Source organism: Furipterus horrens, unplaced genomic scaffold (assembly GCF_987537825.1).
Source record: "Furipterus horrens unplaced genomic scaffold, mFurHor1.1.pri manual_scaffold_13, whole genome shotgun sequence".
In the NCBI taxonomy this organism is placed as follows: Eukaryota; Metazoa; Chordata; class Mammalia; order Chiroptera; family Furipteridae; genus Furipterus; species Furipterus horrens.
The window spans coordinates 58,477,317-58,501,186 of NW_028327183.1; the positions used below are offsets into that span (position 1 = coordinate 58,477,317).

A 23,870-nucleotide genomic window follows, 5' to 3' on the forward strand; every position below is an offset into this window, starting at 1 on the left:
TTGTCTTGTGTATATTTTTGTTCATTTCAGCAGGACTAGCCTTCATTCCTTCCCTGTCTTGATTCAGCCCCACTGTTAGGTCTGTAAGCTACCTTATGACTATAACTCTGAACTGAGCCTCAGAAAGATTCGCTATTTGTTCATCGGTCAAGGCCTTTGTTTTTATGTTAGCTGTGTGATTGGTATTTCAATCATTAATTCTGCCATTCTGACCGTTTTGTTTATCATTCCTTCTTGGGCAGGGTGCTGGCACACCACCTATGCTATATTGGGCGGAGCCCCGTGTGCTCGTCACAACCTGGAGACCTTTCTCACCACACTGTGGCGCTTTGCATGGGGGTGGGGGTCCAAGATGGGTTCCTGCTGTTACTCTCCACTGAGGAACTGGGAGCCTCCTCCATCCCCATGTCCTCCAGGCCTTCCTTACAGTCCGAGACAACGGGGTCTGCCTTCCCTGGCATTGGAATCGCGAGCCTACGGGTCTGGTCTGCAGCCAGGACCGGCTCCCAGGCGCTTCTCTCCTCCCCCCAAATATGGGTGTCTGCTTACTGGGTCCCGCTGTTCGCTGCTGCAGCTGCTGCCTCCAGCACAGTTCGATCTTTCAGCCGAGGTTTCACCCTTCCTACCCATCTGGATGAGCACTTGTTTGTGACTTCATACGTTGGCCTTCCATGTAGCTTTATTTTCTGGAACTTCTGGTTATTTTTGGTTTTGTGGTAGTTATAGTTCTTTTTAGTTGTGGAGGGAGACAGAGCGTGTTGGTCTATGCCTCCATCTTGGCCGGAAGTCCTGTAAGCTGTCTTATAACTATAGCTCTGAACTGAGCGTCAGAAAGATTATCTATCTGTTCGTCCTTAATTCGTGTATTTGCTTTTTGGTCAGCTGAGTGATTGGTATCTCTATCATTATCCCTGCCATCCTGACAGGTTTGTTTACCTTTGCTTCCTGGGTGGGGCTGTCACATCTTCTACGCTATAGGGGGCAGAGCCCCATGCACTCGTCACTAACAGGCGACCCTTCTCACCACACTGTGGCACTTTGTATGGGGGCGGTAGTCCAAGGTGGATTCCTGCCAGTCACTCTCCGCTGAGAGACAGGGAGCCTCCTTCTCTGTCCCCATGCTCTCTGGGCCTCACAGTCTGAAGCAATGGGGGTCTGCCTTCCCCAGCATTGGAATCGCAAACTTACGAGTCTGGACTGCAGCCAGGGGTGCTACCCTGCACAGCTCGATCTCTCCGCCCCGGTTTTGCCCCTCCTACCCGTCCAGAAGAGCACCACTTGTTTATAACTTCATACGTTGGACTTCCACGTAGCTTTATTTTCTAGAACTTCTGGTTATTTCTGGTTTTGCGGTAGTTGTAGTCCTTAGTTGTGGAGGGAGACGGAACGTATCAGTCTAGGCCTCCATCTTGGCCAGAATCCCTCATTTTTTTGGAATGATGAAAAGCCTTGCAATTTAAATTTTCTCAAAAACTCTTACTTTCTAATATGATCAGTTGTGTACATTGTACACCGTTTTTGTTATTTTGGTATCACTTTAGTGGGTGAAGAGACATGCCTATCATCTCATTAGGGTTGGCCTTGTGTCGCAGACCTCTGACTAGCGGAGTTCACGGCATTGTGGATGAGGGAATAAATGCACAGCGACTGCAAGAATCCTGTGGAGAAGAGGGGACAGAACTGGCCACTTTCTAGAGGAGAGTGCAGTTTGCCCCTGCCTTAACAGGCTTTTATTGGTTTCTTAGGTGGATTACATCCAAGAAAATTGTGAATTGTAGTGCCAATCATCGCCTTACATGATTACTACTTTTACATATTAGAGAAAAGAATGTTACACATGCATGGGTCATAAGGATACCTTGTCTAGCCACATCCTGTTCTTAGAAATTGGCCCAGAATAGGCCCTAAGAGACTGGTTCAAGGTTACATGCTGAACATCTGTTGTTCTCAGCCACGGGTGCGGGAGTCCTTTAGCAGAAAGCAAGCTTTTTAACTGTTATATAAATGCAGGCCTGGTTCCCCACGGGAAAACTGGTGTGTGGAGTGGGTCCTGTGTGCTGCCACACTCCCAGTGGTTTTCCACTCTGGGGCTGAGCTACATTTGCCACCACCCAGCACCCCGGCTTCCCATAGCCTTGAATGGTGGAGAGCCTTCAAAATGAGCCCATAGCATAAAATTCCAGCCACTCTAGAACTGATGACTGAACAGATGGATATGTTTGTTCTTCCCAAAGATTTGTTCACCAGAGAAGCCACAGCTGCCCCCATCTCTCAAGACGCAGACATCATAAAACATCCACTAGGTGCTGAAATTTATAAGATACACTTGAGGTGTGTCCACTTCCTCTAAGAGGGTAATTTCAACACCTGTCTAAGGAACAGGAAGCTTACAGTCACTAATTTGAGCTTTTGATCAGTTAGACCCACTGAACTCTGCATGTTCCCTACTTTTCTAAAGGAGTTGTTGGCCCAGTGGGTTTTGATATTCCAAACTCTAAAAGAAATTTGAAATTATAGTAAAAATATTTCTTTCCCTGTCTGGTGTGGCTCAGTGGATTGAGTGCCAGCCTGCGAACCAAAGGGTCACTGGTTTGGTTCCTGGTCAGGACACCTGTCTGGGTTGCAGGACAGGTCCCCAGTTGGGGGTGTGTGAGAGGCAGCCACACATTGATGTTTCTCTCTCTTTCTCCCTCCCTTCCACTCTCTAAAAATAGATAAATAAATGAAATCTTTTTTAAAAAGACTGTGCCGTTTTTGCCATCATCTGCTTTCATCCCATGCTCCCCATGGTCCAGAGAGCTTTGTTTCCAGACAACAGCAGGGCTCATTCTCAGCCTGATCCATTATTTGTAGAGGAGGTAGAGAGAGCTGTGCATTCTGCCTAGAGGTTTAGTCAGGGACAGCTCCACTGGTCTGACTCAGCACTGGGGACAGGTGTCCTAATGACATTCAGCAAGATGGTCTGGTCTGTGGGGAAAAGGGTTCAGTAAGAGGGCCAGCTCACCAGGCCTGACTCAACAGCTTGAACAGGTCTATCTGAAAGGGCGTTCCGCCCTGGCTGGGCTTAGATGCAGCAATGTCCTGTGCACCAAAAGGTTGCATGTTGAAACAAATTGATATTTCTCTCTCATATTGATTTCTCTCTCTCCCTTCCTCTTTTTCTAAAATCAATGAGCATATATTCTGGTGAGGATTAAAAAAGAAAGAAAAAGAAGTCATTAATCACCACCTAAGGCAGCTGCAATGATATTTTTTGTGGTCACTGAGACATTCAGAGAATGCTTTCTAGTTTTTGGTGTAAAAGGGCCCGCGAGATTAGAGACCTTTCCCACCTCAAATCCCCCACTTTTTTCTCCTGCAACAGCCCTTATCTGTATCACTGTGCTCATCTGGAAAGTAGCTCGGTTGCCAGGACTAAATCTGTACACCTTAATGTACAGGTAGCCAGTCTGGGCCACTGGGAGAAGGAAAGGGCAGGATCAGGAGAGACCACCTGAGCAGATCTCGATGTGCCCTGAGCAATGGCGAAGTGGTGGGTGGGGCAGAATTGCCTTGGTGACTGAGATCTTGCTTTGAACATGGAGCATCCTTCCTGGCGGCAAATAGTCTTCGCCAGACAAGAGGGCTGCAAGAGGAAGCACTGCACTGAGTGGACGTAGTGCGAACAAGGTGAATGGAGAAGGGAAAAGCCCTCCTACCCCTTTCTGATACCTGGTAGGGTATCCTCTGAGACCAGAGGAAGGATCTCACTTGCACCAGAGGTCAAAATCCTGGCGGGGGGGAGGTGCTGGACCGAAGATGAGCCTGTCAGTCTATCCTTGGAAAAGAAGCGATTGGTCGTGGGTACACCGCCCCTCCCTCAGCACGCGGAAATAGGGCATTCAGACCGTCCCCCACGTGAGACTAATATGAACCCAGGTTAAGGAAAGGCCATTCTCTGGCACACCTGTCAAACGTACTACCCCGTGAGTAAGTGGGACCTTGTGGCTCTGTGAGCGGCCTCGCGGATGTCGGCGCGCCAGGCGGGTTCCGGGAGGGAGCCTGAACCCGGACAGCGCGGGGAGCGAGCTGAGCTGCCCTGGGGGACTCTCAGCGGCACCTGCGCCTCCAAATCACGGTGCTTTGAAGGGGAGCAGCAGCTCAGGAAACTGCCTCCTGCTGCGGTCCGGCTGGGTTTTTCCCTGGTTTTCCGGAGCGGGTGGGCTTTCCGACAAGAGCCTGCCGTTGTCCCCGAGCCTCAGCGTCGGAATGAAAACCCTCTTTTCTTTCCCACCGGCCTCTTCCTCTAGAGCTTCCTTGTTGGGGACGGTGGGCAGCGGATCCCCGACTTTAGTTCTGTAACGATAACGCGCTCGGAGCAAGAGCTGGCACCTAACGGGAAGGACTGATTCTTTTAAGGTCATGATCATCGGTTTTCTAGCGTCTCTCAGGCTTTACAAACTCCCTGCAAGGCAGCACGACCACCTGGGCCCCGACTGCGACGCAAGACGTCTGCTGAGGGGCTGCCGCCTCTTTTCCCGCCTCCACCGAGGCCCCGCCTCCACTGGGATTCCCCTCCCCCTCGCTCTGCTCGGCGGCCCCCGCCGCTTCTCTCTGCACCGCTCTCCCTGTTCTCCCCTCCGCCGCCCCCTTTCCATCACCCACGCCTCTTCTCTGTGGCCCCAGTCCTGTTCCGTCGTCTTCCTCCAGTTCCCCGCTCTCTTGGGCCTCTTGATCCTGAACGAACGTCTCCTTCTTGACCCTGGTGCCGCTGGGGCTTCTGGGACATGGAGCCGCACTCCCGCCTCTCAGGATCATGTCAGGTTAGCAGCGCTCCATCTGAGGGAAGTTGAGCGGAGGTGACGGCGGCGCGCGGTATTCTGGGAAGTGTAGTCGGCCGGTATGCGCAGGCGCAGTGCGAGCGAGGGTCATACTGGACGTCGTTCACTTTTCTGAGGTAGCCGCGTGATGAGTCCGGCTGTGGTCGGGCTGGACGTGAGAAAAAGGGGAGCGGGCCGGAGAAGGGACGTGTGGAGTAGGGAAGGGGTGCGGATTGAGGCTGGATGGTGGGGGTCAAGGTGATGCCCGTGTATGTGTGTGTGTGTGCGCGCGCGCGGGGCTGAGACCCCGGGCCGTCGCTGTGTGTCTCCGCGTTTGTCCCCGCGCGTGTCCCGGGGCCTCCTTGGTCTCCCTTTGCTCGTGTGTGTGTCCGCTCCTGTCTGGTGTCCCCGGTCCCTCTGTGCCCGCGTCTTTGAGCGCGTCCGCCGTCGTGTCCGTCCGCGGGGACTGAGCCTGAGGCCCCATCCAGGCGTCCGCCGTGTCTGGTCTCCTCGGCGCCTGTCTGCGCGTCTGGGGGTGAGTGTGTCTGCGCGTGCGGGTGCGTCTGTCCTGTCCGAGGCTCCCCCCGCGTGTGCCCCGCGCCTCTGTCTGCGGGGGTGGCTGCCGTGTGTGCGGTGCGTGTGGGGGGCCCTCCCGAGAGCGTGGGGAAGGCTGCCCTCCTGCACAGGGGGCCTGGCGGAGCTGCCCGCCTGCCGGCCCGAGCCCACCTGCTTCCTGCCCTCAGAGCCTCACCTGGCCGTGGGGGGGCGGGGGGGCGGGGCGTGGGTGGTCGCAAGGGGCGGGGCTGAGGAAGAGGTCAGAGACCCCGCCCCATGCTGACGGGGTGGGTTGTTCAGGGATTGTGTGTTGGGTACTCAGGTTTTGGTTCTGGGCATTTTATAGGCTTTTCAGTAACTCAGGTATGGACCGTCACTATTCCCATTTTGCAGATGGGGAAACTGAGACGCCGAGACTTAAAGTGAATCAGTCAACTCCACACCCAGTCATTCGAGTTCCTGAGTTCTTGCATTAACCACCCGATGGATGGCAAATCCTTGTTTCTCCTTAGAAACAAAGGATGGAAAGAAATGTCAGGAATTTTGGTCAGAGGAGGAGGAGCATGAGCCGCCACCACCACCCCAGGCACTGCAGCCACAGCTCTGAGGCCACGCTGGTCAGCCGTCACCAGCCCCGTGCACATACCAGTTCCAGGCCCACTGTGCCTTCATGGCTTCCTTTTAAATAAGTAAAAATTAGACTTCTGGTTGCATTGCTGTAAGGACAAATGTAGGCCAGGCTGGATTAGATTCACATTTTCTCTTATAATATTAAAAGAAATGGGGGAAAAAAGTGGGACAAGTGTAATAGAAAAACAATAAAAATAAATTTTAAAAAATATTAAAAGAAATAATGATATTTTCAAGGGTGCCTACAGGTGTTAGGGGCCCTGCACCTACTGTGCCTCCTGGGTATGTCGGCTCTGGTGGCTCCTCATCCAGCAAAAGGAGCCTGTGTTGTTGACCTCTTGATGCAGGGATAGGGCTCAGACAACACAAGTTGAGAAAGATGACATTTGTAAAAATTAAATTCTGTTTAAAAACTCATATAGTCACTGTACTCAGGAACATAAAATAACTTGCTCCGAGAAGTGACCTTGAATTTCAGACTGGATGCCCATTCACCTATCCATTAATCCAGGGTCAGTTGGCTCTTTGGTTGGTTGGTGTTTTTCTCTAGGAACCTTACTATAGGAAACATTGTTATATGCATATATATATATATATGTTTATTGATTTTAGAGAGGAAGAGAGAGAGAAACATTGATCAGTTGTCTTCCACATGCATTCAGACCTGGGATTATGGGTGAAACCCACATTCTAGCCTTGGGCCATGACCAGGGATTGAACCTGACAGTTTGTTCATTGCCAACTCCAACCAATGGGGTCACATGGCTCCCTACATGTATTTGATCATTGAGCTTCACAGTAACCTCAGGAGATCTAGGGGTGAACTAGAGGGTGGGGTGGTGCTGGGGTGTCTCTTGGTGCTGAGGCCAGCAGTCAGTCCCAGGGCAGGGGCAGAGTCCTGTTCCTCCAAACTTTGGGACTGGCTGTGTGCACATGTGTGTGTGGGGGAGTGTCAGTGTGTGGGAGTGGTGTGTCCACCAGGCACATGGACCCTGCCATACTCAGCCCAATTCTAATCTCAGCCTGGTGTTCTCAGGCATATGGTTTCTCTTTGGGGGCCTCAGTTTCCTCATCTGTGAAATGGGGTGAGTGGAAATAGCTCCCACCTAGTGGGGGTGTCTGTCTGTACTGTTTACATTTGGCTCAGGGTTTTACATGGTCTCTCACTGTGCCCTTCTTTTTCTCCCCCTTTGCACAGCCTGCCTGTGCCCTGGTCACCATGGGCACTGGAAGGATGGACACCCAGCCGATGACCCAGAAGACCCTGGTGAGTTGTGTCACCGTCTCGTACCTCCTTCATTAGGGTCAGGCCAGCAATCCCTCCCTTTAGTTCATGTCCATGAGTTGTGCATATAAGTTCTTTGGCTTCTCCATTTCATTTACTATTCTTGATATTCGCCTGTCTATTTTGTACCAGCCAATTATGCTACTTTTTTTAATTTTTTTAATTTTTTGTTTTTTTAATTACAGTTCTCTAATTATGCTTCTTAACCCCTGTATCTTTCTCCCCATTCTCCTCCTTCCCACTCCCAGCTGATAACCCTCCAGATGACCCCCATACCTCTGATTCTGTTCCTGTTTTGGTTGTTTGCTTAGTTTGTTTTTGTTTTTGTCTTTTAGATTCAGTTGTTGATAGTTGTGAGTTTGTTTTCATTTTACTGTTAATAGTTTAAAAATAGAGAGAGGGGAAGGGAGGGAGATAGAGGGGGAGAGAAACATCACTGTGTGGTTGCCTCTTGCACACCCCCAACCAGCGACCCTTCAGTTTGCAGGCTGGCACTCAATCCACTGAGCCACACCAGCCAGGGCACTGTTCATAGTTTTGGTCATCTTCCTTTTCTTAAATAAATCCGTTTAACATTTTATGTAATAATAGCTTGGTGGTGATGAATTCCTTTAGCTTTACCTTGTCTGGGAAGCACTTTAACTACCCTTCTATTCTAAATGTTAGTTTTGCAGGATAGAGTAGTCTTGGTTGTAGGTCCTTGCTTTTCATCACATTGAATACTTCTTGCCAGTCCCTTCTTGCCTGCAAAGTTCATTTTGAGAAGTCAGCTGACAGTCTTATAGGGACCCCTTTGTAGGTAACTCTTTTCTCTTGCTGCTTTTAAGATTCTCTGCTTATCTTGAACCTTCGGTGTTTTAATTATGATGTGTCTTGGTGTGGTCCTCTTTGGATCTAGCTTGTTTAGGACTCTCTGTGTTACCTGGACTTGTATGTCTATATCCTTCACCAAATTAGAGAAGTTTTCTTTCATTATTTTTTCAAATAAATTTTCAATTTCTTGCTCTTCCTCTTCTCCGATACCCCTGTGATTCAGGTGTTGATATGATTAAAGTTGTCCCAGAGTTTCCTAATTCACTGCTCATTTTTTTCAATTCTTGTTTATTTTTTCTGTTCTGGGCAAATGTTTTTTCCTTTTGTTCAGAATCATTGATCTGAATCTTGGCTTCCTTCCCATCAAGACTCGTTCCCTGTATGTTTTTCTTTATTTCACTGTATATAATCTTCACTCTTCCTTTATTTTGTGGCCACATCACCCATTTCTCTAAGCATCTGTATCACCAGTATTTTGAACTCTGCATCTGATAGATTGACTATCTCCTTTTCACTTGGTTCTTTTTTTGGAGTTTTGATATGTTCTGTCATTTGGGCCATATTTCTTTGTCTCTTCAATTTGGCAGCCTCCCTAATTTGTTTCTGTGTATTAAGTAGAGCTGCCATACCTGTTACATTGTATGGGGCACAGTCTTAGGGATTCATCAGTGCTGGGTGACCCATTTTACCATCTTGTGGCACTGTATGTGGGGGAAGGGTCAGAGAGGGAACAATGTTGCTTGCTGGACACACGCCTCTTTTCTAGTCACTTCACCTATTTTGGGTATGCAATTGGTGCCTCTCTAGTCATTGCCCTGGTGATGGTTCCTAGAGTGGGTGGGTTTTCATTATATTCTATAACTGTGGGAGCCCTCTAACTGAGTCCTGAGAGGCAGGCTGTTTCTTCGGTCATGCTAACCCCCCTGATTCTCACAGCCAGAAGCTATGAGGCTTTATTTTCCTGGCACTGGCACTCTTGAGGTGTGAGGTCTAGCCAGGTGCTGGGTTAGCTCCCCAGTGTCCCTCCCAGTTTTTGTCTGCCACATGTGAATGCAGACTGCGAATGTGGAACCACTGGTTCTGCCAGATGCAGCCGTTGCCTTGCCACCTCTACCTTGCCCAACCACGCCACATTCTCTCAGCCCAGGCTACCCAGGTCAGCCCCTCCTAGTCGTCTGGATAAATATTTCTTCCTTAATACTTGGTTGTCGAACTTCCATGCAGTTCGGTTTTCTGGCTGTTTTCGATGTTTGGTTTGGTTTTAGGTAGATGTAATCCTTCTTATGGTTGTGTGAGGAAGCACAACTCATCCACCTATGACTCCATCTTGGCCAGAAGCTTCAGTGATATTTCTTACCAATGGAATCACACAACATATGGTCTTTTGTATCTAGCTGCTTACTTTTTCTCATGGCTGTGTACTATTCTATTGTACAGGTAGACCCTGTGTTTATGCCTTTCTCAGGTGGTGTACATTTGGGTTGTTTCCACTTTGTGGTGGTTATTGGGAATACTGCTGTGAATATTCATGTACAGTTTTTTGTTTGAGCTTCTCATTTGCCATGGGTGTAGGAGCAGAAATTAATGGGTCCTTTGATGACAGTATATTGAACCATTTAAGGAACAATCCGACTGTTTTCCTATGTGACTCCACCATGATGTCTCCACTTTGACCTTCTCTGTGATGGCTGCCTTGGTTTCCTTCTTACCAGCATTGTTTAGGATTTCCCAATGGTTGTCATTTTTCTATGGTTGGGTTTAGGGGTTTAATTTTTTTTCTTAATATCTTTTAGCGTAATTGCATTCTGATTTTTTTAACCATAGAGTATGATTTGGCTAAATGCTCAGTCGATTATAGCATCGTTCCGTAAACCAAAAGGTTGTGGGTTCAATCCCCAGTCTGGGGACATGCATGAGGCAAAGAGATCAAAGCGTCTCTCTCTCTCTCTCTCTCTCTCTCTCTCTCTCTCTCTCTCTCTCTCTCTCTCTCTCTGACCCTGTGTTTTCTCCCTCTAAAACCAATACATATATCCTACAGTGAGGAATAAAAAGAAAATAGAGCCTGATTTCACTCTTGGAACTAGGTGAGATTTTTCCTGGAGTGAAGTGGTTTGTGACATTTTCCAAGAATCCCAAACAGATCAAGCCCTGGATTGAGTGGCCTCAGACATGTGCATGCTGAGCACTCAGAGGGTTTCAGCGCACTTGGTGAAAAGCCCCATGTCTGGGGGAATCAGCCCGTTCCAGCCCAGGCTCAATACATGGAGCCTGTTAATTAAAATTTCATTAAGTGAGTTCATTCAGGTGGGCAGACTTAGGAAAAGATTTCTGCAACAGTTATATTTAAAAAATTAAAATGAAATAAGCACAACAATAAAGGGGGCAGGAGGAAACTTGGGGAGGTGATAAAGGAAAAGACCCATTTTTTATTTTCACCAGTATCTTTATTGATTTGGACATATTATGTCGGCTCTCTCCCGCTATTGGCTCCTAGCGGGTAGGGGCCAGGGGTGCTGCTAAACATCTTTCAATGCATAAGACAGCCCCACAGTAAAGAATTGTTTGGCCAAAATGTCAATAGTACCAAGAAACTTCCCAAACGATTTTGACACGTTTGATCAGCCACAGCACCTTCTGTATACACAGCAGAATCTCCTTTTGCGTTTCTCTTGTGTTTTTACCTCTCTTGAAGTAATAAAGCATAATACACTGGAAATGTTGCATATTTTCTTCCATCCTCATTACTAAAATGGGGGCACAAAAATTCACCAAGTTTGATAAGTTTTTTATAAAATGCATGCTAATGTGGCAGCTGTCACCATACAATCTAACAAACTTGTTTTGAATCAAAGACAACTAAGTGCTACTAGTGCCACCCTATGAAAAAAACTTAATGGACTTTTTGGCCAGTCTAATATGTCCAAATTTATCAAGTTGTATACTTCTAATACATGCAACTTTTAGTATACCAATCATAACTCAATAAAGTGGTTTTTTAAAAAAAATTAGTGCCCTAGGCGTGTGGTGCAGGTGGTTGGAGCATTGTCCTGTGCACCTTGTAGACACCACATCACGTGCATCCCGTGTGCCTTCCTGATCCTCTCAGCCCTCAGCCATGTCTCCCGCCATCTGTGAGGAGGGCCGTGTGGTAAGTGGTGTGCGCTTCCTCTTGCAGGGCTCAGTGGCGTTCAGGGATGTGATGGTGGACTTCACCCAGGAGGAGTGGCAGCTGCTGAAGCCTGCGCAGAAGGACCTGTACAGACATGTGATGATGGAGATCTACTGGAACCTGGTCTCGCTGGGTAAGGGGACGCTTGGCAGTGTTACTCACCACCTGCCTGTCACTTTAGGATAACACAGAAATAAAAAACATGTATAGATCTGACTTGGTAGGACATTTAAATTATTCGTAGCTAAAAATAAAGTTGATAGGTAATGAAGTGGAGAGGAGTATTTACCGCATGTGTAACAGAGGATTAGAAATATATAAAGCTCTGTTAAGAAAAGATGAGAAAAAGACTGAATGAATGATAGATGGACCCAGATTATTAGTGTGCAATTCACAGATGTAGAAATGCATGGATTTAAACTTGACAGAAAATTTATAAACTTGCCTTGGCTGGTGTGCCTCAGTGGACTGAGCGCCGGCTTGGAAACCAGAAGGTCGCTGGTTCAATTCCTGGTCCTTATACGTGCCTGGGTTGAGGTCTGGATTCCCCGCTTGGGGGCATGTGAGAGGCAACCAATCAATGTACTTCTCTCACAGTGATGTTTCTCTCCCTTTTCTTCCTCCCTTCCCCTCTCTCAAAACATTTAAAAATAAATATAAAAAGATTTATAAACCTTACTAATAATCAAAAAAGTACCAGTTGAGTCACAGAAATAAAATTATACCCATGAGGTACCCAGAGATGAAAAGAATACCATCCCTGGCTGGATGTGGCTCATTTGGTTGTCTCTCTCCGCCTCTCCCTCCCCATCCACTTCCTTCCTTTCTAAGCATCTCCTTGAGTGAGTATTAAAAAGTGAGTAACAACAGTATGTACTAAGAAGGTGTAGGGAAAGGGACTCTTCATTATAGGAGCAGGAAGTTGGGATAACTCTTTTGGAAGACAATTCGGTGTTATCAACCAAATTTCAAGCAATTCCATTTCTAGAATAGGTCCTTTAAATTTTTCCCTATATGTGTGTAGAGTTTTTCATAGGAAGAAAAGTCAAGAGATGTTCACCTACCAGACTGTCCAAACATATCAGGGTGTATCAATATGACGGAGATCACAACACCTTTCAAAGATGGGCACTCTAGTCACCGACACAGAAAATGTTTCTGGACAATATTGTTCAGGAAAAACTCTTAACTCTCAGAATTAGTGTATGGTCCCATTTCATTAACAGCTTTGGGGATGGTTTAATTTACCCACAGTTAATTGCAGGTAGTTAAAAGTGAACAATTTGATGCATTTTGACATTTGTATTCACCCTGAAAATTGTCATCATGATGCAGACACCTTCATTACCCTGAAAAGTTCTTCTTTCCTTCCCCTCACCATCAACCCCCAGTGACCACTGTGGTTTGGTTTGCCTATTCTAGAGAATGATATATATGGAATCATAGGGCAGGTACTCTTTTTCTTTTGTTTGTTTTTATCTGAGTTCTTTCATTTGGCATCATCTCTTAGCAGTTCATCCTTGTCATCTGTATAATTCAATAGGTCCCTTCTTTTTTACTTTCTTTTTTACGTTTTATATTTTATTCCTCACCCGAGGATATGTATTAATTTGAGAGACAGCAAGAGAATGAGGAACACCAATTCATTGCCTCCCGTACAGGCCCCGACCTGGGATTGAATCCATAATCTTTTGGTGCACGCAATGACGCTCCAATTAACTGAGCCACCCAGACAGGAGAGTAACTCATTTCTTTGATTATAGAGTAATATTCTACTTCATGAAGAGACGACCATGTGTTTTTCCATTCACTAGATGGTAAACTTATGGGTTGTTTCCAGTTCAGGACATTTTTCTGTAGATACATGATGTCCTTTCTGTTGAGCATGGTTGGGTCATACATAGGTGTGTATTTAACATTTCCAGAAACTGCCAGACTTTTTTTCCAAAGCAGTTGTTTCTCTTTTTATTTTTAATTAATTAATTTATTTTTAGAGATAAGGGAAGGAAGGAATAAAGAGAGGGAGAGAAACATCAATGCGTGGTTGCCTCTCACATGCCCCCAAATGGGGACCTGACCCGCAACCCAGGCCTGTGCCCTTCCTGGGAATCGAATAGGTGACCCTTTGGTTTGCAGGCTGGCACTCAATCCACTGAGACACACCAGCCAGGACGCAGTTGTCTCATTTTTACTTCCACCGCAGGCGCTGGGCATTGCATTGCTCCGTGTGCTTGTCAGAACTGAATATACTCAGCCTTTCTCACTGCAGCCACTGTGGTTGGTGAGTGGTCTTGCCACGGCCTAGCTGGCAGCTGGTGCTGAGGGCTTTCCAGGTGCTCCTTTGCCATCGGTTTGTTCTCTTCGGTGAAGTGTCTGGTTCAAGTCTCTTGCCTGTTTTTTAAGTTGGGTTGTTTGCTTCCTTGTTATTCACTTTTGAAAGTTCTTTACATAGTCTTTTGTTGTTAATTTTTGCTTTAATTTCTTTATGAAATACGTGCTTGTAACTATTACCCCATTCTGTGTATCATCTTTTGTCTTCCTCGATGACATCATTTGGAACACACACGTTGTTAATTTCAATGTGGTTCACTTTATTTTGTTGTTGCTCCTGCTTCAGGTGTCATATTGGAGGGATGATTGCCTGTCCAAAGGCCATGATGTCTGTTTTATCTACAAGTGTTAGAGTTTTAGCTCTTTGTTTAGGTGTTTGTTCCATTTTGAGTTAATTGCTGTGACTGATGTAAAAGACGGCTGACATCACTTTTTTTTTTTAAGTGAAATTTATTGGGGTGACATTGGATAATATGATCAGATAGGTTAAGTGTACATCTACATCTCTAGATAAATGATCTCTATATCACATTGTGTGCCCGCCACCCAAAGTCGCATCTTTTTGCATCACCACGTATTGTCGCTCCTTTGAATGTGCATATCCAGATGCCGGGCACCATTTCTTGATGAGCAGAAGTTTGTAATTTGAGCAAGTCCAGTTTTTAAATTACTTTCTTTGGGGATTGCACTTCAGACCATATTCACAACCAAGGCTTTTCTCTGTCTTATCTCTGCAGCCACAGGCCAGTATGTCCCCAGCATGTCTCACATCCAAGGGCCCCAAACACACCCACTGTCACTCTCTTCCTTTCTTCCCTCTGGAAGAGGCTACCACCTGGTCTGACATCCGGAATCACCCGCACACCTCAGAGTCACAAAACCAGTATTGTTCTCTTACCTTACATACTTGTCATACTTTCCTCCCAGATAGGATAGTCACAGGAGGCCAGATAGTGACTCAGATTGGATCACATGATGGAATGTGCTAGGTGACCTTTTGGGTGGGACTCCATTCTCAAGCTTCAGTTTCCCCATCTGTAAAAGGGGTATAATCTTTTTTTTTTAAATACTTTATTTATTTCTAGAGAAAGGGGGAGGGAGAAAGAGATGGAAAGAAACATCAATGTTTGGTTGCCTCTCATGCGCCCCCAGCTGGGGACTTGGCCTGCAACCCAGGCATGTGCCCTGACTGGGAATTGAACCGGTGACCCTTTGGTTCTCAGGCCGAGGCTCAGTCCACTGAGCCACACCAGCCAGGGCAAGGGGTATAATCTTAAAAGTACTTCATACCATGCCAGCACGTGGCAGACACTCAGTGAAGGTTTATCAGTGCATTTTGTGTGCTGGACACTGTGTGGGAACTTGGACTGAAGAGGCTCTTGCCTTCATGGAGCTCACCTCCCACTGCAGGAGCTGGCAGGGTGCAGATTGGGGAAGAGCATTGTAAAGAGTGCTCACAAAGACACGTGTGAGAGAATGGCTTCCCTTCCACTGTAGGGTGGGTAGAGAAGGCCCTGTGGAGGACAAAGGCTAACAGAGGCTTTAGGATGAGCACCCATGGGGAATCCAGGGTCTGGGCAGGACCAAAGGCCCTGAGGCAAGAAGCACTGGGCCTGGACAAGGGAATCAAAGACAAGTGGGGATGGATGGTGTAGAGCAGTCGGGAGCGTAGGAAGGCATTACCTCTGACCCCCAGTGTGCTGTGACAGTGCTGGAGGATTGTCTGACCCTCAAGGTCCTCTTCCCATGGAGTCGATGGTGGGTTGTAGAGAGAGTCTGTTGCTGACTGCATCGGCAGCAGTGGTGATGCTTCAGTCAGGTCCAGTGCCCTCTGTTCTCATGTGTGGTGGCATTTGTTAACCATCTGGATGCTGGGAGGGGGCGGATAAGTCAAGCATGACTACTAAATCTCTTTTTTTAATTATAAAAAAATTTATTTTTTGCCCTGGCTCATGTACTACAGTGGATTGAGTGCTGGACTGTGATGGTAAGGATCCCTGGTTTGATTCCCAGTTAGAGCACATGCCTGTGTTGTGGGCCAGGTCCCCAGCTGCAGGCGTGCAAGAGGCAACAGATCTGTTTCTCTTGCAACTTGAAGCTTCTCTCCCTCCCTTTCTCCTTTCCTTTCCCTATCTCTAAGATAAATAAAAATACTTCCAGCCAAGATAGAGGCATAGGTAGACATGCTGTGTCTCCCTCCACAACTAGGAAGGAATACAACTGCCTTAAAACTGGTGACAACCAGAAGTTCCAGAGAACCAGGCTGCATGGAAGTCCAGCAAACAAAGATATATGAAGCAATACTCATTCAGACAGGTAGGAGGGTCACAGCCAGGGTGGAAAGTACACAATGTGGAGGCAGTGTCATTGATTGTGGCTATGGCCAGTCAGTGGAAAATACAGTCCCACATTATAAAAGTCGGGAGGGACACCTAGGGAGCATGCCCAGCAGCACACCAGACTGCGCAGCTCACGGTTCCAGTGCTGTGAAAAATCAGTGGGATTTGGAGTGGCAGAAGAAACTGTCATTCTCTCAGCAGAGTCCATTTGTTTAAAGCACCCCCAGGGTCCTGGAACGTCTGAAGACCCAACCATCCTGGGAACCACAACCAGGACAATGGCTAGAGAGGTGCCAATACCATATCAGACGTGAGAGAATTGCGTGGAAAAGGGGCGAGTGCTGAGCAAGTGACATTGTTCTCTCTCAGACGCCTCCCCTACATACAGTGCCACAACGTGGTGAAACAGTTTGCCCCACACTGAGAAATACCAAAGGCTCCACCCCTTAAAGGTAACAGGTGCCTAAGACACGGAGGCAAAGACAGAAGCCTGTCAAGTTGAGGGGACAGAGAAGCATGGCCCAAAAGGTGGCATAGGTCAAGGTTCCAATCAGAGAACTAAGCAACAAGCAGATAGCTAATCTAACAGATGCAGAGTTCAAAACACTGGTGATAATAATGTTCAAAACTTGACAGAAATGCTTGAGTACGGCAAACGCAGAAGGGAAGAAGCGAAGGCTATGTTAAGTGAAACGAAGGAAAATCCACACAAAACCAATGGTGAAGGGAAGGAAACTGGGGTTCAAATCAATAATTTGAAATGGAAGAGAAAATAAACAGTCAACCAGTATAAAATGAAAAAAGCAAGAATTGAAACAAAGAGGGGAGGCTTTGGAACCTTTGGGATGACTTTAAACCTGCTAACACAACTCATAGGGGTGCCAGAAGGAGAAGAGAAAGAGCAAGAAATTGAAAACTTATATGAGAAAATAATGAAAGAAAACTCTCCAAATTTGGTGAAGGGAATAGACATACAAGTCCAAGAAGCACAGAGAGTCCCAAACAACCTCGACCCAAAAGGACCACATAGAGACACATCATAGTTAAAATATCAAAAGTTAAAGATAAGCAGAGACTCTTAAAAGCAGCAAGGGAAAAGAAGAGAGTTACCTACAAAGGGGTTCCTATAAGACTATCAGCTGATTTCTCAAAAGAAACTTTGGTGGGTGGGCAAGGGAGAGCAATGGGGAGGAAATGGGACCACTGTAATAGAACAACAATTAAAAAAAAAAAAGACACTTTGCTGGCAAGAAATATTCAAAGTGATGAAAAGCAAGGTCCTACAACCAAGATTACTACTCTATCCAGCAAAGCTATCATTTAGAATGGAAGGGCAGATAAAGTGCTTCCCAGAAAGGGTAAAGCTAAAGGAGTTCATCATCACCAAGCCATGATTGCATGAAATTGTTAAAGGGACTTGTTTAAGAAAAAGAAGATCAAAACTGTGAACACTAAAACAACAACAAATTCACAACTATCATCAGTTGAATCTAAAAAACAAACAAAAAAACTAAGCAAACCACCAGAACAGGAACAGAATCATAGGTATGGGGATCATTTGGAGGGTTATCACCTGGGAGGGGGAGGGGATGAAATGGGGAAATGGTGCAGGGACTAAGAAGCATAATTGGTTGGTACAAAATAGACAGGGGGACATTAAGAATAATATAGGAAAGTGTGAAGCCGAACAACTTATATGCACGACCCATGGACATGAACTAAGGGGGGTGAGATTGCTGGAAGGACCCCTCCCCTCCCTTAGTGGACAGAGGGGAGAAAAGGGAAAAGAATTAGGGACAATTGTAACAGCATAATCAGTAAAATATATTTTAAATAAAAATAAATAAAATTTTTAATAAATTTATTTTCTTTCTTTTTTTCAATATTGTATTTGTATATTTTTAGAGCAGGATTAGAGAGAAAGGGGAAAGAAACATCAATAAATTGCCTCTGGCACGGCCCATAACTGGGGACTTGGCCTGCAGCCCTGGCGTGTGTTCTGACTGGAAATTGAACCTGCAACCTTTCAGTCCACAGGCTGGTGCTCAGTCCACTGATCCACACCACCCAGGGCAAAATTTAACACATTAAGTGCCATGTCAGTCACCAGTGACTTGACACTATACTTTCCGTTCACATCATGTCAGTCACTGATGACTGACGATATACACCAGCATATAGGTGAATTCAGATATCGCGGGCTAAACGGAAAGGAAGACAAAACAGGCTTGGCGCTTAACGTGTTAATGGCTGCAAAACACACATGATATAACATTAACTGTTTTAACTATTTTTTGACCATTTAACTATTTTCATGTGTACAGTTCCATGGTATGAAGTAACAATCACATTATTGTTCAACCATCACCACCATCTACCTCCAGAATTCTTAATCAGCCTCAACTGACAATCTGTCACCCCTAAAAAACAGCTCCCCACCTGCTCCCCAAGCTCTGACACCCGGGTCCTACCTTCTCTCTGTTTGATGATTCCATTCATATGAGTGGAATCATACTATATTTGTCATTGTATGTGTGACTTAGTTTTCTGAGTCTGTTTGATGGGTCCATTGTTTTCTTTTTATCATTTGGGACTAGAGGTTCCGAAATCACAATTGTCACATCCAATGCGTTAGGTTTCAATACCAAAGAGGGTGTCCAGTAGTCCTTGGATTATTCCTCAGCAGAGCTCAGAGAGGGAGTATGGGCAGGGCATCCATTTAGGAATTGTCAGCATATAGAGAGATTAAAATCCAGGCTCCCAGGACTCAGGGGAGGGGACTGTAACTCACATTTTATGGGGCTAGTAGGGACTTAAATTGGGAAAAGGGAAGCAGCTGCTTACTACTACCAGTTTTTTGTGTGTGTGTGTGTGGCCTCCTAGGAAGGGGGCCTCTGTGTGGCCAGATGTTCCCTTTTTAATGATATTTTTGTGTAAGATTTCAGTACTTAAATGTTGGGAGGAATCCCGGTGTCCATGTACAGAGTCCGGAACTCAGGACAGCCCCCTGGGCTGGAAACAGAGATTGAGGGGCCCACGGGACACACACAGGAGGGGACTGAAGTGGCTGTGGTCAGCGGGTAGGGACGAGTGTGCAAGAGGAGGGTGAAGAGTCAGCCAGGGCCAGGCCACTCCTGAGCAGTGTAGGAAGGCAGGAGCTTGGTTGGGTGGTGGGGAGACAGAGGACAACCAGCACAGCGACACCTGAGTTGGCTTGGCTCTTGCTTTATTGTTTCTAATTAGTTGAACCTTTAAGAAGAACAGCTGGCTGGGGGTGTGCAGGACGAGACCTGGAAAAGTGCAGCCGGGTGTAGTGAACCCTCATTGGATTTATGGGAGCCTTGGATCTGCCCCTCCAAGCCCGCCTTCCTCCTCTTTCTCTCCAGTGGTGTGTTCACCCAGCTCTGAGCTCTGCTGGCCACCTTTGCACCCACTCCCAAAGAGACCTTTCTCACTCTTTGCTCACTTCTTCCCTCTGTGCCCATGACAGGTTATCCCCCTGCTTTCAGGTTGTGCCTTGTGTCTCAGGAAGTTTGTCCCTCCCAGTTTGGTTAACTATATTGAGTCATTTCTTTCCCCCTCCCTTTAGACTTGGAGACTAGACCTGACCTGAAAGAATCGGACCCACAGGATGATGTTTGGGAAGACAGACAATTCATTGCAGTGGTGGCGGAAGGAGCTACAACAGATGGTGCCTGGGGTTGTGCCTATGAAGGAGCGGGGACACAGGGTGACCCAGTGAGATGGCGACTGGGGAGCCCAGGGACCTGTCTGTGGCGTTTGGACATGTCCCAAGCATTAGCCTCTGAATGTCATGAATTTAAGGCATTTGTCCAGCAAAGCCCCATGTCAGACCCTACCAGAGTGGAAGGACAGAGAGGAGCAGGGATACACCCGTTCACCATGTGTGGGAAGAACTCAGGTGCTTCAGGCCTGGGTACCCCCTCCCAGTCTGTTGCAGAGAAGCCCTACAAGTGCAGGGACTGTGGCACACCTTTCAACTATAACTCATCCCCTAAGCAGGAATATCAAATTCACACCGGGGAGAAGCCATTCTTGTGCGTTACATGTGGGCAGCAGTTCAGATGGCAGACTTACATCGCCACCGACCAGTATGTGCACACTGGTGAGAAGCCGTACGTGTGCCGGGAGTGCGGCAAGGCCTTCAGCCGGAACAAATATCTGAATGCACACCAGAAGACGCACACCGGGGATAAGCCATATGCATGCGGGGAGTGCGGCAAGGCCTTCATCGAGAACTCGAGCCTCATAGTGCATCAGAGGACTCACACCGGGGAAAAGCCGTATGTGTGCCGGTACTGCGGGAAGGCCTTCAGCCAGAAGAAGAACCTGAACGTACACCAGAGAACGCACACCGGGGAGAAGCCGTATGTGTGTGGGGACTGTGGCAAGGCCTTTAGTGAGAACAGGAGCCTCACAGTGCATCAGAGGATACACACTGGGGAGAAGCCGTATGTGTGCCGTGACTGTGGCAAGGCCTTCCGCCAGTACAAGTACCTGAACATACACAAGAGGACGCATACCAAGGAAAAGCCATATGTGTGCAGGGACTGTGGCAAAGCCTTCAGCCAGAAAGGGAACCTCAATATGCACCAGAGGACGCACACGGGGGAGAAGCCGTACGTGTGCCAGGACTGTGGCAAGGCCTTCAGTGAGAACAGGAGCCTCATAGTGCATCTAAGGATGCACACTGGCGAGAAGCCGTATGTGTGCGGTGAGTGTGGCAAGGCCTTCAAACGGAATAGGAGCCTCATTACACACCAGCGGACGCACACTGGGGAGAGGCAGTATGTGTGTGGTGAGTGTGGTATGGTCTTCAGCAAGAACAGGAGCCTCATCGCGCACCAGCGGACACACATTGGGGAGAAGCCGTACGTGTGTGGGGAGTGTGGCAAGGCCTTCAGTGAGAATAGGAGCCTCACAGTGCATCACAGGATGCACACCGGGGAGAAGCCGTATGTGTGCCCAGACTGTGGCAAGGCCTTCACCCGGAAGAAGTCTCTGAAGAAACACCGGATGACGCACACCGAGGAGAAGCCATATGCCTGTGCGGAATGCGGAAAGGCCTTCAGGCAGAAATGGAACCTTGTCCTGCACCAGAGGACGCACACTGGGGAGAAGCCTTATGTGTGTAGGGATTGTGGCAAGGCCTTCAGCCAGAACAGGAGCCTCTTAATACATCAGAAGACGCACACCGAGGAGAAGCCTTATGTGTGCAGGGATTGTGGCAAGGCCTTCAACCAGAAGATGAGCCTCATTGTGCATCAGAGGTCACACACTGGGGAGAAGCCGTATGTTTGCGGTGACTGTGGGAAGGCCTTCAACCAGAAACCTCACCTCATCCAGCACCAGAGGACGCACACTGGCAAGGAGATGTATGTGTGCGGGCACTGATGAAAGGTCTTCAGCCATAAAGGGAACTTCACACTGCACCAGAAGTGCAGCCGTACACATGTCGCCAGTGTGGCAAGGCATTCAGGCAGAACTACTCGCTCAGGAAGCACCGTTGCTACACTGGGAAGTAGTCCTTCCAGTGCTCCATCTGCCGGGAGAGCTTCAGGGCACACTTGTCCCTGTAGGAGCACCTGACTGACCACACATTGGAGAATCCCTGTAATTTTGGCCATTGGGCAAAGCGTTTATCAGGAACTTCCTCCTCCCTGTCCTCTGGAGGATCCACGTGGGAGACAAGCCCTATGAGTGTGACAAGTGCATGGAAACCTTCAGCAGTATCTTCAACCTTATGTGACACCAGGGGAGGAGGAACACTTGGCAGAGGGGCATGATTCTCAAAATCCCCACCTGACAGGTGAGTCCTGAGCCCATGCACCAGTGCCAGACTTGACATTGGAGCTCTCCAGTAGGACTCTACAGAAGTCCTGTCCACAGAGGTCTTAGGAATGTGGGCGCAGAGAACAGGCCACGCAGTGTTCACCATTTGCTTCTGCTGCATTCACAGGGCTCTGTGGGAAGCAAGACCCCCCTGTAGGTCTAGTATCTTGGAAAGTGTCCAGAAGGACCATGGATGCAGACCTGTAAACTGTCTCATGAGCTTGGACTCCGCCAGATGTGGTTCTCCATCTCATTGATTGTAACGTAGGGGGGGGGGGGAGCTGAAAGGAAGCAGGGGAGGTAGGCTCCATGGGGACATTATCACTTTGTCACATCGCATGGATCTAGTCCAGATGTCAGGTTGTCACCATCTGTGTGTGTCCTTGTTTTCCCCACACCCAGCCCTCACATTCTCTGCAACAGTAGAATTTGTTGAGTGGTTCGTGATGAAAAGAAAACTTTTCTTCAGCATTAGACAGTAACAGTAATTGCATCTGATGTCACAGTTTCTCAGTGGTCAGTTAATTGTTTTAAAATAAAAGTTGTAATTAAGAGAGACCAATGTCTTTTTAAACACTGCTCAGGTGCAAAAGGTACATATACATGTTGTCCTGTTGAAATGAGTGTCAACACTTGTGGGGAGGGCATACAAATACCCCACAGGAACCCAGCAAGCCTGCCCAACGTATGAGGCCACCTGCCCCCCCCAGCCCTGCATTCTAGACTTGGGAATGGTCAGGCCAGAAGGCAGGGTATAGACCCTCAGCAGCAGAGATCAGGGAAGGCCCTCTTTCCAAACATGATTATTTCAAGTACAGAAGAGAAATCTTCTCTCACATCACAGACTCTCCATCCACCCCGTGCAGACTGTAATTCTTGTGAAAATAAAGTGCCTTCAGGCAGACTCATTATCCAATCTTTGAATGGCCCACAGACTCAGTCATGTTTTACTTAATATTTCATTATTGATGATTATAGCAATCTACTACCAATAATAAACAACAATCAATATAAGAATGTTGCTCTATGAACAATAAATAATACATAAAGCATTTATTAAATGAGTAGTTACTACTTTTGTATAAGTTGTTAATTTATTTCTAAAGATTGTTTATTTTTAGAAAGAGGGGAAGGGATGGAGAAAGGGAGAGAAACATGAATGTGTGGCTGTCGCTAGTATGCCCCCAACCCAGACTGGTTCACAACCCAGGCATGTGTCCTGACTGGGAATCGAACTGGTGACCCTTTGGTTCCCAGGCAGTACTCAATACAGTGAGCCATACTAGCCATGGCAGTTGTTAATTCTCTGAGATGCTGCTTTGATAGTTGGTAAATGGCTTCTGACTGAGGCTCCTGCCTTGGGCCCTGCTGCCTTTCCCCCTCGTGGCAGCACCAATATGGTAGCAAGCTGGTGGTGATTAATACTAGAGTGGCTCCCACTTCTGTACAGTTGCTAATTTACTGATGTGCTCCAGTGGTACAGACAGAGCGCAATGTACTTACCACTTGACCTGAGACTGGGACCCTCCTGGTGGCTCAGTAAGTGAAACACTGCCTGGATATGCCAAGGTTTTGGGTTCGATCCCTGGTTAGGGCACATATAAGAAAAACACCATGCAATTTCCGGCGAAGATGATGGTGTAGGTAGACACGTTGTGTCTGCCTCCACAACTATGAAGGAATATAACTACCTCAGAACTGGAGACAACGAGGAGTTCCAGATAATTGAGCTGCATGGAAGTCAAATCAACAAAGATATAAAAAAGAAATACTCATCCAGACGGTAAAGAGGGGCGGAGGTGGGGCGGAGAGCATGCAGTGGGGAGACGGGGGGTGACAGTGGCCGTGGTTGGTAGGTGGAAAGCACAGTCACACATTTTTAAAAAGTCAGCAGGGATACCTGAGAAGCGTGCCCAGCACCAGACTAGACCCCACAACTCACAATTCAAGCACCAGGGAAAATAAATCCTCATTGCTTCTGACTGAAAACCAGTGGGGTTTGGGGTGGAGGAAGAAACTGCCAGTCTGTCAGTAGAGTCTGCTTGTTTAAAGGTCCCCCATGGGAAAAAAATAAATAAATAAAGGTCCCCCATGGT

The 23,870-nt window shown here is 47.3% G+C and overlaps 1 protein-coding gene across 2 annotated transcripts; it reads left to right on the forward strand.

Moving 5' to 3' along the window:
* Positions 1 to 4,902: 4,902 nt before the first annotated feature.
* Positions 4,903 to 22,046, forward strand: LOC149995637 (uncharacterized). Of its 2 annotated transcripts, XM_090260709.1 has the most exons (4): positions 4,903 to 5,057; positions 7,183 to 7,251; positions 11,258 to 11,384; positions 19,511 to 22,046. In XM_090260709.1, the coding sequence occupies exons 1-4, from the start codon at positions 5,043 to 5,045 to the stop codon at positions 21,334 to 21,336; spliced, it is 2,037 nt and encodes a 678-aa protein (XP_090116835.1). In that variant the 5' UTR covers positions 4,903 to 5,042; the 3' UTR covers positions 21,337 to 22,046. The 2 variants fall into 2 exon arrangements, with proteins under 2 accessions (XP_090116835.1, XP_090116836.1); XM_090260710.1 differs by lacking the exons at positions 4,903 to 5,057; positions 7,183 to 7,251; positions 11,258 to 11,384 and adding an exon at positions 15,820 to 15,898.
* Positions 22,047 to 23,870: the final 1,824 nt, after the last annotated feature.